Raw genomic sequence first — 17117 nt, forward strand, 5'->3', positions numbered from 1 at the left:
GGGATTTCTCTGACCGGGGAGTAGAATGAGAAATAGTTAACTTGTTTACCAATCCCCCAGCCCCTATATCAGGTCATTCGACCATTCCTCAACCCCCTTACCTAGTTAATGATATCCCCATCTCTCCCTTCCACCTTGGTGCGGCCATTTAAACTAGCCAATCGGGAAAAAAAAATAAAATTGTACAGTCAACACTCCAGCCAATGGAGCAAGACCCAGCATCCTAGGGCCTGCGTTAGGGATAAAAACAGAATTTGCCCTCTGCCCGCGCACTTGCTGGCCGGCTTTCAACAGCGGCAGCACGCCCTTCTGCAGAAAGTATTCAAGTTGCCTTGCCGAGGTGTTTATCTCCACGAGTCTTGCTTAATTTCATCTCTAACACAGGTGTGGCTGTAGAAGGGGACAAGAGGGACCCTCTGGTGATGGACAGGTCCTGAATAGACATAAGATACTTGCGAGATTTGCCACTGGAGAAACTGGGCACATGGGCTCTCTGTAGTATTTCTTAGGCGATTAGTTCACAATTAAGAGTCAAGTGTGCCCTTGTCTTGAGGCCCTGCGTGTCCCCACAGGGAACAGAGGGCTTGGTTGGAAACGGTTCGTTGGTGGTGGCACCCGAAGGCTGTCAGCACCAGGCAAACGAGGTGGGTTGGGGCTGGAGGAGCCATGGAAGGGACTGCGTGCCAGAGCCAGGGCCTGGCCGGAGTTATCAATTAACTGGCTCTGTGGTTTTCCTTTAAATAGCAAAAAATACACCTGAAGGGGAGACTGCTCCTGACTTCAAGTCCCAGCAGAGGTTCAACAGTCAAGTCTTCAGGGTGCCGGAGACCAGGCATGGCGTGTGTCCCGGAACTGGACCCACTGGAAGATAGCGGCGGAGACGAGAGACCTAAGTGGGACAACAAGCTCCAGTATCTCCTGAGCTGTGTGGGGTTCGCCGTGGGCCTGGGCAATATCTGGAGGTTCCCGTACCTGTGCCAGAGCCACGGCGGAGGTGAGCCTTGAGCCCGGGTCGCATCCTCAAACAGGAGAAGGGGACAGCGGTCACATCTCACAATGGTTTGTCCCTGGTTTCTGTGCCTAGATGGGAGCTTTCCTCCTGAGATTTAGTGATACGCCATGACCCAGGGGGGAAAGCTTTCCCTATGGAGTCCAGTCTGAGGGCATCAGAGCTCTTGAAACCCAAGCAAACCCTCCAAATGCTGCTTCTGCTCAGCCTCACCTTGAGGTTGCCTATGTGTGCCTTCGCCAGGCCTGTCCTTCCTTTGTACTGTCAGGCTCCTTGCTCCCTTCGAGAGAGCTCCAGCTTCCAACATCCCTAAGGCAGATGGTCTCCATAGGAGGCTGCGGGCCCTACAGGGAGCCTCAGCAGTTAGTCATTTTATTGATGGTCAGAGGACATGAACTAAAGCAGTCAGCCTGCTTCTTGCTCCATGCACTAGTCTCTCTTGGAGAAGCGCAAATGTGATTGTCACTTTCTACTCTCAGCGCTGGGGACATGTGGGCACAGACAGACATGAACTACCCTTGGCAGCTGTCATGAGTAGTCACCAAATTTGGTCCCTGGAGGTGATGGGCTGAGGACTTCCTAGCCTAGGCTCATTCTTCTCTGGGGTCCCATCACCATCCTGACTTGGTGGCAGGTGAACTTGCCTTCACGGTTCCCTCTGCTCCTGTGAGAATTGAGGGCTCCCAGAGAGCCCCTCATGGTGATCACCTGGCTCCATGAGGTCTCTGGGGGAGAGGTGGGGAGTGTTTCCCTTGGGAAGTTGCTCTGGCCTCTCCCCCTAGGAAACGAGGGACCAGGGGAAGTCTCTGCGCGGGGGAGCTCTCAGCCGTGTGTTCTGGTCGGGAGTCATCCTTCCCCTTTCCGAGGGCAAACCGGCGGCTGTCCTGGTGGTGATAGGTAGACAGAGGACAGGGCTGAGTCCCGTCAGGGAAAGAGGGAGGAAGGCTCTGCGGGAGCTTCGTGGCCCAACCTCTGCGGAGCGGAGCAGACAAAAGCGCTGTTTGACGTGGCTTCCCTGGTTAGGAGGACAATATCTCTTTAAAGTACCCCCCCGCCCCGATTATGAGAAGATTCACAGCATGTAGAAAAATTTAAAAACATAGGAAGAGAAACGTGTTGCCTCCAGAAATGTTAGAACCTTTATGGGGGTTTGGGGCAAGACAGCACCTTGGACCATGGGTCTCCTGATAATAAGGCCCCTCGGAAAGCTCACTCCCGGGCCCTCTGTTGCCCTTTGGCCCTTTGCATCAGGAAAGAGGGCGAGAGGGAAAGCAGACTGGATGCAAGGGTGGACATGCGGGTAGTTACTAATGTCTGTAAACGTTTCACCACCGCTAACTGGTTACCAGGTCCTGCTCCTGTGTGCCCAGATGGTGTTGCACTAACCTCCCTGAGTCCTCATCACCACAGGCTGTGAGCTGAGACCACCTACCTGGGGGCTGGGGGTGGGGCTTGTGCCCCCTGAGGCACAATGCCTGAGAGCAGTCCCTACTAAGCCATGGGCCTTTGTCCCTGTTTCTGAAATACTTCTTTAGGACCTACTTGCAGATGTGAAAGCACTTGGTGAAATGTCATAAAATATTTAAGTTTCTTTAATTCACACTTCTAAAAACAGCCCCTCATGTATGTAAAGGTCCTTTTTGTCTCACTTTGACAACCACTGACTGTTTTTTAAATGAGATATAAGTGATAAGCAGATAATGTGTCACATTTTTCATTTGCACAAGCTCATTACACTGAGGGTAACTATTATTTTCTCTGCCATTGGTGATTGTTCAGCTTTGTAAACTTTCTCTTTAAATATAAGACTTAGAGCCTGACCTGTGGTGGCGCAGTGGATCAAGCTTCGACCTGGAACACTGAGGTCGCTGGTTCAAAACCTTGGGCTTGCCTGGTCAAGGCACATATGGGAGTTGATGCTTCCTGCTCCTCCCCCCTTCTCTCTCTCTCTCTCTCTCTCTGTCTGTCTCCTCTAAAATGAATAAATAAATAAAAATAAAAAAATAAATATAAGACTTAGGCAACATTGTAACAGAATTGAGTAGAACATGTAGAGACTGGCAGTGATTCTACACATAAACATTTCAAGCTCTGTGGGCAATGTCACAACCCAGCTACTTGGGGACCCGGTTCTCCTCCCCAACAGTCTGGGGATGTCCACAGGGTCTGGAGGCACAAAGAGCCGGCCTTGTCCACAGGCCTTGCAGGGCAGAGGCTGCAGGTCCCGACTGCCCTGGGTGCTGTGTGTGTGGGTTCTGTAGAAGACAGGGTCCTGGTCACACTGCTCAGCATCTGGGACCAAGAGTTTGTTTTGCTCCTTGCACTGCTTGGACAGTGAGGGACAGAGAGACAGGTCTCAGCCCAACTCAGGGAGCAGCTGGACAGACAATCTGAGGCATCAACATTCTCCAACATTCTGTGTGAAAGAGACAGCTCAGTGTCATGGGAGAGCCGGTGGGTCACGGGGCGGGGGGGGGTCTCAGTAGGAACAGAACAGCCTGCTTATTGATGAAACCACCTCTGAAGCACCGACGAGTTGGATGCAGCCAAGTGATGTAAAACACCAGCACTGGGCTTGACCTACGGTCTGCACCCTCAGGGAGGCCACGGTGTTTCTCCCGCCCTGTGCCGCCTTCTGCTAACCATCACATCTTTTCAGGGGCCTTCCTCATCCCCTACTTCATCGCCCTGGCCCTTGAGGGGATCCCGCTGTTCCACATCGAGCTCGCCATTGGCCAGCGCCTGCGCAAAGGCAGCATCGGGGTATGGACGACCATCTCCCCCTACCTGGGCGGAGTCGGTATGCTGCCTTTCTGGGACCCCTGCCCAGCTGCTGGGGAGGGCCAGGGGTAGGGGCTGCAGTTTCGTGGGCATTGTGGGTTTGCTCATCACACCAGCACATGTTCGTGGTTCAGAACCTGCAGACAAAGGGATCCTGGTGTAAAGGTGCAGGGAGACTCAGGCAGAAGCATCCCTTGGGAGCTGCCCTTGGTCACACTCTGAGGAGGACTCATTTGGTTCCCTTGAGGAAGAACTTGGGTGTAGGGTGTTGTGAGGGGTGAGCTCAGGTGCAAGAGGAGGAGGCAACAGGCTAGCCCCACAGAGCAGCAGCAGGCTGTCCGGTGTCCCGAGTCCTATGGGTCTGTGCACACGCTGAGCCAGCATGTCCTGGGAGCTTGTGGGCATGGGTGGGGGCAGGGTGAACAGGGAGTTGTAAAATAATGTGTCGCCAGCCAAGAGATGCAGCCGGGTGCAGCCAGGGGTGGGGGAGCAGAAATGGTGGCAGTTGAGCCAGAACAGCCTGAAACAGGGAGGACGGTGACTGTCACTGTGCCTGCAGGGCTGGGCGGCTTCACAGTCTCCTTCATAATCAGCCTCTACTACAACACTGTCCTGACCTGGGTGCTGTGGTACCTCCTCAACTCCTTCCAGCACCCGCTGCCCTGGAGCTCCTGCCCGCTGAACCTCAACCGGACAGGTAATGCCAAGGGCCAGGGAAGTTCACGCTTTGTTTTCACTCCTAGCCCCACACGGTTGCCCTGATATAGCACGTTAGATCTGATTCTCTTCACCTCGTGTCTCTGTTCACTGCTGGACCCAGGGGCCCACAGACACAGCCTGGCTTGTGGGCCTTGGAGCCATGCTCCTGCCAGGCCATGAGCGGGTGAGCCAGGGGGTCGCTGCTTTGGCTGAATTAGGCCTTTAGGTCCAGACCTCAGCCTAGTGCTGGATCGGGCTAAATCTTGGTCATGTGAAAAACAGTTGTTTTCAGCAGTTTGCTCAGGAAGCTGCCTTTGCCCTCTTTCCCTTCCTGCCTAGGGCTAGTGTGAACTTATCTTTCGCTCATTCTGTACAAGGCTGGCCCTGGGTATCCAACAGAGTGTGGGTCTGGAGGCTCCCTGTGTCGGCCCCATTGGCCGTGCTGGAACCCCTGGGCAGTGGAGGGCACTGGGCTTGTCTGGTGTGCCCAGCACTGCAGCAGCAGCCCCAGGAAGAATTCTACACAGACTCGCCCCTAGGCTGAGGGTTTGCCACGCCCGAATCCTGCCTGAGCCGCGTGGCCAGCCCATGATGATACCTTGTGGTTCTCAGGGTTTGTGGAAGAGTGCCAGGGCAGCAGTCCCGTGAACTACTTCTGGTACCGGCAGACGCTGAACATCACGGCCGACATGGACCACATTGGCTCCGTCCAGTGGCAGCTGCTGGTCTGCTTGGCTGCTTGCTGGGCAGTCCTGTACCTGTGTGTCATCAGAGGCATCGAATCCACGGGGAAGGTGAGGGCCCATGGGGCAGACTTCACTCCCCTGCTCCCTGTAGCTGCTGAGGACCGCCCCTCCCCCACTGCTGTCCGTGTTTGCATCATGGTTTGGAGGCTCTGTTAGGAGGGGCATGAGTGTCAAAACTGTCCGGTCTCCTTGGAGAACTGATGCCTTTATCATTATGGAGTGACTGTCCCTATCCTAGCCATAGTCTTTACTCCGAAGTCGATTAAGGTACTAACACAGCCCCATAGCCTTCTTTGACCATGTTGACATTGTATGTTCTTTCTATTCTTCTTCTTTTAACCTACTGGGGTCTCTGTTTAAAGTGTATTTCTTGTCGGCAGCATGCAGTTGGGTCTTGCTTTTTCTTTCTAACCATTTCGATGACCCCACCTTTGTGTCGGAACTCAGGCTGCTCACGTTTGATGCGATGACTGAGCTGGGCAGTGTGAAGTCCGTCACTTGTGTTTGTTTTTTACATGTCAAGTCTGTTTTTTGTTCCTGTTTCTCTCTTTTATGAATATTTTTTATGATCTCGCTCTGTGTGCTTTGTTGGCATATTGGGTATAACACTTCATTTTATCTTAGGGTTGAATTATAGGTTGTCACTCATCACGATCCGCCCTCGCGCAGCGTTGCATGTGATACAGGATCCTCCTAGCCTTACACCCCACCCCCTCCCTCCCAGCTTTGGTGCTGTAGTTATACAGGGTTGGGCTAAAGTAGGTTACAGTTGTTCGTGTGGAAAATAATCAATAATTAATAAACAATACAAGAATAAACTCTGTGTTTTGCATACTCACAACTGAAAACTTACTTTTGCCCCACCATGAACATTTATTTATAATACGTTATAAATGCTAAGTGCATTGCTAGCATTTGTGTTTTAAACAGTTAGTTGATCATCTCTTAAGGGGACTTACATAATGAGGAAAAGCATACTGATAGTTTCCACACAGAAAGGCCCGGAGCCTGCACCTCCCACTCGCAAGCATAGTTTCCGAAACACTCCCAGCTCAGGGGCTTCCTTCCCTCTCCCCTCTTGGTGCGAGAAGTCCGGCATCACACGTATCTATCTTTATAAATCACTGTGTGCAGTTCCCGGCACCTGTAGGCCCCAGATACCCATCGTGGTGGTGCTGCTCTTGCACAGATCCAAGTGTGCACCTGAGCGTTTCTCAGTGGGCATGTGGATGTTGCAGTTACTCACATGAGGGTCCTCGCGCTTGAGAGGACTGAAATTGCCGAGGAAGATCAGAGCGGCCATGAGGCCCAACAAGCCAGCCAGAGATGCCAGACAACCTGTTCTGAAAGTCCCTAAAGATGCACCCGGGTGGCCCCCAAAGTCAGTCTATATCTGAGGACTCAGTGGGGGCCGTGAGAAAAGAGCACCCATTTTATTTTATTATTATTATTTTTAAGAACATCCATTTGAGACGTATTTTGTGTAGACACCATGTATGCAGATTTCTACCCAAACGTGACTGAGAATGAGTGCCATGTAGGAGAGGGTGTGTGTGGGGGGTGTGGAGCCCCAAGGCCCCTGAAAGTAGCCAGCGGGGTCTGGGGTGGGAAGAGGGTGTCAGTGAAGCAAGAGCCGAATGCTTGCAGTGTAGACAGAGGGGGGCTGCGGTCCCGAAGTCAGCGCCCACCTCAGCTGACTCACAGGCACAGACGCATACGTGAGTCCACATGTGACCATCACAGGGAGGTCCAAACCCTCTGAGCTTGACCGGAGCCCACCCCCACTGCCTCCGCAGTGCCCTCCGTCCCAGCCTGACTGGGATCCCAGATGAATGGTGGGATGCTGGCTGCTGCGGCGTTTCCCACCTGCCTGCCTCGCTCAAGATATTTATGTGGAACGATACCAATGAAAAGTCTCACAGTCTGATCTTTTTTCAAGGCAATTTACTTCACAGCCTTGTTCCCCTACCTGGTGCTGACCATCTTCCTTATCAGAGGACTCACCCTGCCTGGAGCAGCCCAAGGCTTAACCTACCTGTTCACTCCCAATGTAAGTGGATCTCAAATGGAAGTCCAGGAAACACCCAAATCGGGGCCACAGCCGAATCCAGCCCGGTTTGTCCCACCCGTTGGCCATGTTGGGTGTGGATGAAGGAGAGGGGAGCATGGGCCTCAGGGAGGAAGTCAGGGTCAGAGTGGAGGGAGCAGGAGGAGGACATGGTTTGGGGCATGTGGACTTTGGTACTTGTGAGATGTTGAGGGCCAGGGTTCAGGGGTGAGGCTGTCTGGGGACCCAGTATGCCATCCTTACTGCCCTGAACCACATGCCTCCAAAAGCCACATCCAGCTCCATGGTCCCACCAGGCAAGGAGCCTGAGACCCAGGTGCCTGCCCACCAAAGCCCACAACCCTTCTAAACCGCTCCGTGCTCTCCAGACTCCAGTATTTCTTGGCAGATTCTGGGGCTCTACAGCACGTCCCAGTCTCCTGAGCAGTACCCTGCCACAGGGGAAGCGAGGGGATGCCTGTGTGTGTAAGTGTGTTTGTCCAGAGCTCCCCGGCAACAGAAATACCTGGTGTTATATGCAGGTGGGCTCCGCCCTGGGCGACTTCAAGTCATTCAAGTATACCAAGTCTGAGAGGAGCAGATAAATACATCCAGGTTCAAGTTGCTCAGGCCCATTTCCCGGCCCTGAGAAGTCTACAGCCAAGTTCTCAGCTCCTACGTGTCCTGTGTGGATAGGAGCTGTGGGTTATCTGACATGTCACAGGACAGGAGGCCGAGTTTGCTATATTAACTGTCCTTCCAAGCATGCTTGCTCATGCATGGTCTGCAGCTGTCCTTGGGGCTTGACCAGGTGATACCACTCATGACAGCTGCCCCAGAGGAAGTCCTGGAAATTTTCTGGGACAGTGGTTGCGGGGGCCAGTGTGGTCTGTGTGAGGCACAAGGGGCGCCCTTCTCCCTGCAGATGCAGACTCTCCAGAGCCCTCGGGTGTGGCTGGACGCGGCCACCCAGATATTCTTCTCTCTGTCTTTGGCCTTTGGGGGACACATTGCGTTGGCAAGTTACAATCCACCCAGGTAGGGCTGGACTCAGGATGGGTTCCTCCTGGCGAGGAGCTGGGCCTGTAGGGGTACTAGCTCAGCTTCTTTATGGACTTCCTGCCTGGGACAGATGGTGTGGCCAAATGTGAACTTGAGATGAGACCAGATTCTGGGGATTCCAGCAATTACTGAGTTATCCCCTGAGGGCTGGAGGTCAGGTCCTCATGGCAGCCTTCCACAGGTTCCAGAGCCACCGCTGGAAGAGAGCCTAGATAACCAAACCCAGGAACAAGGCTGTAACAGGGGTGGACACGGACCAACACGAACCACGTGTGTGGCGCATGAGGTCATAGAGCAGAAATGCCATGTGTGTCGCCTCTATAGTCACTAAAGCAGACTCGGGCTTCTGCTCCGCAGGGAGCCACAACCACCATTTATGAGACTTGATACCCCCCCAACAACCATGGCATTGTAAACTATACAGCAAGAGTCCCTGTGACACCCATAAACCTAGTTCCTTGTGGTGTCAGTATTTCTACCCTTCAGAGTGGGCAGGGACAGGAGGTGGAGGGCCAGTGGAGTCCTGGGCTGTGTTGACAAGTTACTATCTCAACTTTCACCTTCAGAAGCTTGTGTGCAGTTAACCCACCTCTGTGGCCTGGAGTTGGAACCAGTGGGAGGGGCTGGTGAGGAGGGAGGGGCAGAGAGGGAGCCAAGGCTGTGTTGAGACTACCGGGAACGGTGTATATTTCTGGGTCATGTACGTGCAGGTCCCTGGTGCAGTGTGAGGGGGTGTCTGTTTGGGGGTGGTAAGGTAACAGGCCCCCTCCGAGTTTCCCCCTGAGGGCCCTAACCATAACAATGCATTATACCTGCTCAGAAACAACTGTAAGAAGGACGCAGTGATCATCGCTCTGGTCAACAGCATGACCTCCCTCTATGCCTCCATTGCTGTTTTTTCTGTCCTGGGTTTCAATGCGGCCAATGACCACGGGCGCTGCTTGGATAGGTGAGCAAGCACCCTGGGGCCAGCAGAGGGGACCTGCTACACTAAGGGCCCTACTCAATAACCTTCTATTTCCTTAGGGGAGGAGGGCAGAGAGTTTCCCCTAAAGGGTGTGTCCATCCGGAAGCTAGAATGAGACCTGATTTGAAAATAAGGTCTTTGCAGGTAGTGTTGGCTAAGAGGAGGTCATACTGGTTAGGGTGGCCCAAATGAGACAGGAAGAGTGTCCTTATATCAGACAGGAAGGGACTCACATACACAGAGGGAGGCCATGTGATAACGGGCAGAGGCTGGAGTGACACGGCCTCAAGCCTGGGAAGGCCTCGAGCACCAGGAGCTGGGAGAGTTAGGAAGAACCCAGCCTGAGAGCCCCAGAGGTGGTCCAGCCATGTCCATGGTGCTGCCATGACACCTGCTCTAACGTGCTGGGCTGAGACCGCAGAGGGAGGAAGAAGGCAGACGGTGCTCCCTGGGTATAGTGGAATGTCCTGAGGGGCTATGGGTCTGTGCCCTGGTGAGCAACATAATCCCTCCTTGGCTCTTCTAGCCCCTTCCACTGAGATGCCTGCTGAACACTTGTTGATTCATTAACTGCACTGGAAGTCAGCTCAACGAGCTTCCTGGGTGGCGTGTCCTGATCTCACTGAATTTAGGGACAGTCTGTACTACACTTGGGGGACATTTTACACAACAAAATCACCACCAAAAAGCACAAAGAACATAAAAACTGTGTCCCTAACTGGACTGTAAGGACACTGTCCGCCTCGGCAGGAAGGTGCCCTCTGGACGTGTCCTCAATAACCACAGAAGAGCCATGGGTGTTGATTTTGAGATTACAATACATTTAGCAAATAGATGAACTTGCAAAAAAGAAACACCTATGATGTGAGTTTGAGCCTGGATCCCTGGAGACAGAGTGAAGCTCCCTGACTGTGAGACTGTGGAGCAGAGCTTGGGCCCACCCTCCCCAGAGCCCTTGGGGAGTGCCGTGCTCAGTGTCCACTGGGGACCCACAGGTCGAGGAGGCAAGAATGCTGCCACTGCAGCTGTCCTGGCCCAGGGCTGCCCACAGGGGAGTGTCCCCTCCAAGCCTGGGGCCCCATTTGGGGCTTAGAACAGCCTTCCTCCCTTCAGTGTGCCGGAAGTAAATAAGCACCCCGCCTGTCCACAGCTCCCCCACCCCCACCACAGGTAATCTTGAGACCGCACCGGACGTGGGAGGCCTGATCCTCACTGAGGTTATTGTGGTCCTTTCTGGGCATTTCTGGCCAGGCGTGCTTGTGAGTGCCGGGGCCCCGCTGAGCGTTTACTCAGCCTCTCTGTCCCTGCAGGAACATCCTCAGCCTCACCAATGAGTTTGATTTCCCCGACCAGAGCATCTCCAGGGATGACTATGTTGCTGTCCTCACACACCTGAACGCCACCCAGCCCGAGAAGGTGGCCAGGCTGCACCTGGAGTCTTGCCGTCTACAAGACTTTCTGGATAAGGTACTGAGGGGCCTGGCCTTGTTGCAGATGGCTGGCCAGGGGAGTGGGCATCACTGATTGTGGTGGGAGTTGGGCAGTTACATACAGGGTCAGCTGACTCTTGGGGCCCAGGGCGGCAGGCTAGGATGGGCAGTCAGAAGACAGGTCCTCAGGGCAGCGGTCTGATGGGTGCCTGAACCCAAGGCCCTGGGTCCCACATCACGTGTTGGCTGCAGGCTATTAAAGGGAACAAGGTTCCTTTCCCTCAGAGGTGCCCCTGGGTTGTCCTGGCACAGCCCAGGTAGAGCAAGACCACCACCCCGGCCCCGATGCCAGGCTGGGTGTCAGTGTGCACGTGTGTCACAATGCAGGACGCGGTGTGTGTGTGTCACAGCCTGGGTGCCCCATGCAGACGTGTCCTAGCGTGGGCTGTGTGTGTCTTGCAGAGCGCCTCAGGCACGGGCCTAGCCTTCATCATCTTCGCGGAGGCCATCCTGCACATGCCGGGAGCGCCGGTGTGGGCCGTGCTCTTCTTCGTGATGCTGTTCACCTTGGGGCTGTCATCCATGTTCGGGTACATGGAGAGTATCATCACACCACTCCTGGATATGAAGGTCCTCCCAAAATGGGTTCCCAAGGAGGTCTTGACTGGTGAGTGTCCTTCCTGACCTCCTGCCTCCCAGTTCTCATTCCACTCCCACCTGTTATCCAGACACCCTCTTCCCTGAGGGCTTGAGGGCCATGTCACGGTCCCCATGGAGCACTGGGTCAGTCTTGTCGCCTCTCAGGGTTGGTTCCAGTGGCCCTGAGCTAAGCTGCCGCCCCCGAGGGCCATCATGGGAAGTGGAGGGTCAGTGGGGCCGGGAGCAGGATTCCCTCCCACACTGCCCGCGGATGCCAATCCCAGCGTCTTCCTGCCCTCGTGGCACAGTTTGGGAGTTGGTGGGGGCAAGCAGACGCAGAGAAGGTGTGAGGCCCTGGGTGGGCAGCAGCCAGGGCGACTTGCTCAGATGCGAATGTCCGTGCCCACAGGGGCGGTCTGCCTGGTCTGCTTCCTCTTGTCAACCTGCTTCACGCTGCAGTCTGGGAGCTACTGGCTCGAGGTTTTTGACAACCACGTGGCTTCCCTGAACCTGATCATCTTCGCCTTTTTTGAGGTGGCCGGTGTCATCTATGTTTACGGGTTGGAACGGTGAGTTCTGTTTCCCTCGGCACCAGCTGGGGCTGGTGTCCCACCCCTCTGCTCCCAACATCCCTGTATACACTGCCCGGGCTCAGGGCAGCCAGTCTCCAGGGCAGCGACAGGGATGACACACAATCATCTGAGGCCCCTCCCAAAACATACCTGACGGTGGCTGTCAGGGGTCCACAGGAGCTCCCACAGGACCTGCCCACCTGGCTGTACCAGCCTCCTAGCCTCCTACCAGTCTCCAGCCATATGGGACAGACTTCAAGTTGATGGATAGTAGACACTATGGCACCAGGAGGTTCACCCCCCACCCAGTGCCCTCCTGGAGGCCTCCAAGAAGGCTCAGCACTGGCCCTGCTCATTCCCACCTGGATTGGGCCTGCTGCACACTTGTCACTCACATCTTCACTCACACCTGTCACTCATACCTGCATTCACCCTTGTCACTCACACTTGCATTCACACCCCTGACTACAGTCTTGCCCAAGTGGCCCTAGATGTGCTCTCTGTTCTTGGTTCCAAGGGGTCCTGGAAGTCACTAAATTCAGGGCCTCCCCCCCTGCTCTATGGGCATGGGGGCCAGTGTGCTTGTCCCGAGGTGAGACACTGCCCATCTGGAGAGAGGGGCAGCTATCCGGTGAGGGCCTGACCTAGTGATGTGGGACAAACAGTGAACTCTGGACTCCAACCAGCCGCGGGTCTCAGGAGACACTCAGAGACCATCTGGAGTGGAGCTGGGTTAAAGGGAGCAAACAGAGGAAGGGCCACAGGGTGGGTCCTGCCTTTCTGCCGGCTCCTGGAGATAGCTGCTACACATCCTGGGTCAACTCTGTCCAGATCTCTGGGCGCAGGGTGGCTCACAGGTGGCTTCTCCACCCTGAGCACTGAGGGCACCGGTCAAGTACCAGCTTCCTTCCCACAGCTGGGCTGGCAGGGGCTTTGCTGCTTCTCACCCAGCTGTTGAGCTTCCCAGGGATGAATGCCACAGTTCCTGTCTAATGGTACCTCACCCAGGGGCTCGGCTAGGGACTGGGCTGACCTCCTCTTTGCTGTCTGGCAGGGGCCAGCAGCCCCGGGATCATGCCCTTCCCAGACCTCTCCCTTGACTGGACTGATCTGCTTGCTCAGGCTTTTGCCACATATCAATGGGAGGTTGAGTCCTCATCAAGACCTGAGAAGGCTACCATCTGGTGGCTTCTCAGGAAGACATGAGGGCAAAGGACAAAGCGGAGTTGGGAGCACAGCCCCCACAGGTCACATCTGGGTGGCAGTGGAGGAAGCTGCTGGCTGTGTGTGGGCTTGCAGACATGGGTCCGGGTAGGAGAACCTAAGCCTAATGTCCCAGCAGGTTCTGTGACGATATAGCATGGATGACTGGGAAGCAGCCTGGACTCTACTGGCGGGTGACCTGGAAAGTCGTCAGCCCCCTGCTGCTGCTGACCATCTTCGTGGCTTACATCATCTTCTTGGCCCGGACAACGCTGAGCTATAAGGCCTGGAACCCCCAATATGTAGGTCCTTCAGATGGGGAACCAGGGCCCTGGGGTCTACCTTGGGCTTGGTCTGACCTGGCGCTGATGTTATCCAGGGCCCAGATGACTTTCATGGTGGAGACTTGTACTCTCAGTGGGCCGCCTCTGCTGTGTGACCCAAGGCAATGAGATCTCAAGAGTTCCCTGGGTCATTAGAGACGACTCCAGCAGCTCAGACAACCTTGACCAGTGGTAGAAAGATGACAGTTTCTAGACTCTGGTGACATCATGGGTCTCTGTAGCCCTGCACACATAGATGTGGCCTTTCAGCTGCACTTCCCAAGCCTATGGCTTGTGTCACTGAACTGCCACCAAGGCCAGTAAAGGACTAAGCCATGCGGCCTAACTAACTTGCTACCCTGTCTAGTAGCTCTGAACCTCACTGTGCCCATGGGGAGTGTGGAAGTACTGTTAATTCCATTTTAAATTCCCCTTAAAAAGCGGAGATGCCCAAGACATCGAGGGTAGGAGAAGAAGAAAGGGTACTACCGTATTTCCCCCTATATAAGATGCTCCCATGTATAAGACGCACCTTAATTTGGGGGCCCGAAATTTGGAAAAAAAATGTATCACATAAAGTTATTGAACTCAAGTTTTATTTATCATAGAATTCATAAAACTCTCATTTATTAGCTTGTTCTCATCTGTGTCTGATGATGAATCACTGTCTTCAACAATGAGTACAAAAACAAGTGCGAAATACAAGTTAAAAAAGTCTACAACCACTGTATAAGACGCATCAAGTTTTTAGACCCCAAACTTTTTGAAAAAAAAGGTGTGTCTTATACATGGGGAAATATGTTATGCTTCTTAAAGAATTTTCATGCATATTTTACTGTTAGATTCACACAGAAGTGCCTTGTGAACCTTGAAAGAAGGCCCTGAGGTCAGTGTGTGATCTCACCCCCCAATAGAGGGGAAAGAAGGGGGTCACCAGGTCCCAGTGTGTCAGGCCGAGGCAAACTCGGGAGTGTGGGCTCCCTAAGGGTGGTCAGGGCAACTCTTTCCAAAACATGACTCCCTAGGTTCTAGGCCTGTCTCTCAGAGCCCAGTCCCCACAAGAGGCTCAGCTCACACCCTGAAACTTCAGCTCCCTGTACCTCACTGCTGAGGGAGCAGTCCCTGGCTGTGTGCCTTTTCCATTCATCCATCTGCAAGGAAGCAACCTGTTGTTTCAAAAAGAGATGGGGTGAAGCTGCCCACACACTCCACGTACACTTGGTGGAGGGTCAGTCTCACTCTGTCCAGCGTAGTGAAGTGGGAGTGACGGTATCCCTGTCCCCAAACACTCACCCTGTGGCCTTGTGTGTCTCTGCAGAAGCAGTTCCCCTTGCGGGAGGAGAAGTCCTACCCAGGCTGGGTGAAGGCCGTCTGTGGGCTCCTGTCTTTCCTGCCTTTACTGTGGATCCCAGGGGTTGCACTTGCCCAGCTGCTCGCGTGGCGCAGACGGAAGCAAGAGAACACGTGGCAGGACGTGCGCCTCGCCTGAAGCTGTGGGACAGTGCGGTCTGCTGAGGACAGGGAGGGCCCAGCCTGCATGTTCCTCACTCACAGATCACCCAGCCCCATTATACTCACCCCAACCCTGTGACCTTTGGTTGTTGCTTCCAGAAACCCTCACGCCTTCCAGCCCAGCTCAGTGCACAGCCCACACTCAGTGTCACATCCATGTTGTTCTCCAGACAGGAGACAGCCAGCATCTGGCTTCTGGGGCCCTGCAGTCTGGGGCCCTGCATGAAACCATCTGGGTGGTCACAGCTGCTCTTGGCAAATCCATGGGTAAAACTGTAGGGGGTTCCACTGCTAAGTAGGCCAGCAGAGGGGTCTCTGAGAAGGCCACATCTACACCTTTTGTAGTGGGGTCTTGTACCCCACATGTTGCGGGAATTGCAGGTCTGATCTCCAAGGAGAAGTGAACGGGCCCTGGCCTGCAGCAGCCCTGTACCTAGTGCACTTGGATCATGGGGAGGGTCTGCTGTGCCCCCACAGGGGAAGGGGAACTGTGCAGGCAGCAGGAACACAGTGATGTGGGAAGCTGATGTGGAGAACTGTCCGGGGAACCCCTGGCCATACTAGGACCCAAGGGTTGTCTGGCTTCTCCTGAAGTTATACCAGAAACACTGTCATTTGTTCTTTTAAACATTTTCAAAGACTTAAATGTGTGTCAAGAATGTACAGAAAGTCGATTATCATTCAGGTCCCTACAGTCTCAGAGGAACTATATTACTCACTCATTCCCTGAGGTCCTCAGTCACACCTCCATCCATGTACCAAGCCCTCCTGCAGCCAACAGCCAGGATCTGCCTCTTCTAGAGCCCTTGGGAGAGTGCCCTCCCCAACTTTCCAAGTGCCACCTACGCTCCCTCCCTCCTTCCCTTCCTCTCTTCTTCTCTTCTTCCCTCTTTCCTCCTCCACCAGCATGGAGCCAGGGATCAGGTCTGAGGCACTGAGCCATAACATACGCACAGGCCTAGCTCGGACCTGCCACCCTGAGACCATTACTGTACTTCCCCATGTATATAAGACGCACCTTAATTTTGGGGCCCAAAATTTGAAAAAAAAAGTATTACATAAAATTATTGAACTCAAGTTTTATTCATCATAAAATTCATACAACTCCTCATCAATGTCAAAACTTCCATCCATTAGCTTGCCCTCATCTGTGTCTGATGACGAATCACTGTCTTCAACAATGAGCGCGAAAAAGCAGGAAATGCAAGTAAAAAAAATCAGCAACCACCGTATAAGATGCACCCAGTTTTTAGACACCAGATTTTTTTTAATGCGTCTTATACATGGGGAAATACGGTATGTCCTTGACTATGCGCTGCTGGGAACAGCCCCAGTGAACACCCAGGGCCTACCTTTCCAAACACTTTTCAAATCAGTTCCCAGTAGGGCTAACGCTGTCCAGGGTGCTGAAAAAACCCAGCTGACTAGTATTATGGGAGGTTATAAACAGCCCATCCTAGGCCTGCTGTTTGGAGCCTTCTGTGCACACAACAAGCCCAGACCTGGGCAAACAGAGCAGGCACTACTGCTGCCTAAGAGCAGCTGAGTGTTAAAATGGACTGAACTCAAGCGTGCCCCAAAGTGTGTGCTGAGCCTCACAGTTGGGCAAGTCCCCCACCCCGTGCTGTGACCCTGACCCCCTCTTCTGTCAAAAGGCCAGCAATGGCCAGCGAGTCTTTCTTATATGGTGTTTCTCTGACACACTGTCTCTTCAGCCTTTGGAGAACCAGCTATCACCCTGGTTCTCCTAGACAATTCAGAATCATCTCCCATTTTTAGCGAGTTGATTAGTTACCGAATTTCACATGCAGGTTTTGGGATTAGGGCATGGGTACCTTTGGGGGATCATTATTCTGTCTCTCACAGTGCCTGGGGGTTCTGAGCCCACCAAGGTTTGGGAGCCCTCTGCTCCACAGCGTCCTGCACAGCCCGGAGCTGAGCACATGTGCAAGGTTGAGGGAGGGGCAGGATCGTGGGACTGGGGCTGATAACCACTCAGCACTTTGAGCACTGGCGGCATCATCTGCTTTCACCCTGGTTTCCTTGTTACTCCTATTCATAACTTGACCCACTTGCTCCTTACACATCTGTGGGATGCAGGAGCAAACGGGCTCCTGTTCATGCAGT

At 53.9% G+C, this 17117-nt stretch overlaps 1 protein-coding gene across 2 annotated transcripts; it reads left to right on the forward strand.

The window, feature by feature from the left end:
• Positions 1–744: 744 nt before the first annotated feature.
• SLC6A18 (solute carrier family 6 member 18) lies at positions 745–16816 on the forward strand. Of its 2 annotated transcripts, XM_066243305.1 has the most exons (12): positions 748–994; positions 3669–3809; positions 4350–4487; positions 5102–5283; positions 7175–7285; positions 8208–8320; positions 9165–9293; positions 10622–10778; positions 11204–11408; positions 11790–11949; positions 13295–13457; positions 14797–16812. In XM_066243305.1, the coding sequence occupies exons 1-12, from the start codon at positions 835–837 to the stop codon at positions 14965–14967; spliced, it is 1830 nt and encodes a 609-aa protein (XP_066099402.1). In that variant the 5' UTR covers positions 748–834; the 3' UTR covers positions 14968–16812. The 2 variants fall into 2 exon arrangements, with proteins under 2 accessions (XP_066099404.1, XP_066099402.1); XM_066243307.1 differs by lacking the exon at positions 9165–9293 and having other exon boundaries at positions 745–994; positions 14797–16816.
• The last annotated feature ends 301 nt before the right edge of the window (positions 16817–17117 follow it).

This window comes from Saccopteryx bilineata, chromosome 1 (assembly GCF_036850765.1).
Source record: "Saccopteryx bilineata isolate mSacBil1 chromosome 1, mSacBil1_pri_phased_curated, whole genome shotgun sequence".
Taxonomy (NCBI): domain Eukaryota; kingdom Metazoa; phylum Chordata; class Mammalia; order Chiroptera; family Emballonuridae; genus Saccopteryx; species Saccopteryx bilineata.

Coding starts and splice junctions, on each gene's coding strand:
- SLC6A18 (XM_066243305.1), top strand. CDS start 835: ATGGCGTGTGTCCCGGAACTGGACCCACTGGAAGATAGCGGCGGAGAC. Junction 3,810..4,349: donor CCCCTACCTGGGCGGAGTCG/GTATGCTGCCTT, acceptor CTGTGCCTGCAG/GGCTGGGCGGCTTCACAGTC. Junction 11,409..11,789: donor TCCCAAGGAGGTCTTGACTG/GTGAGTGTCCTT, acceptor CCGTGCCCACAG/GGGCGGTCTGCCTGGTCTGC.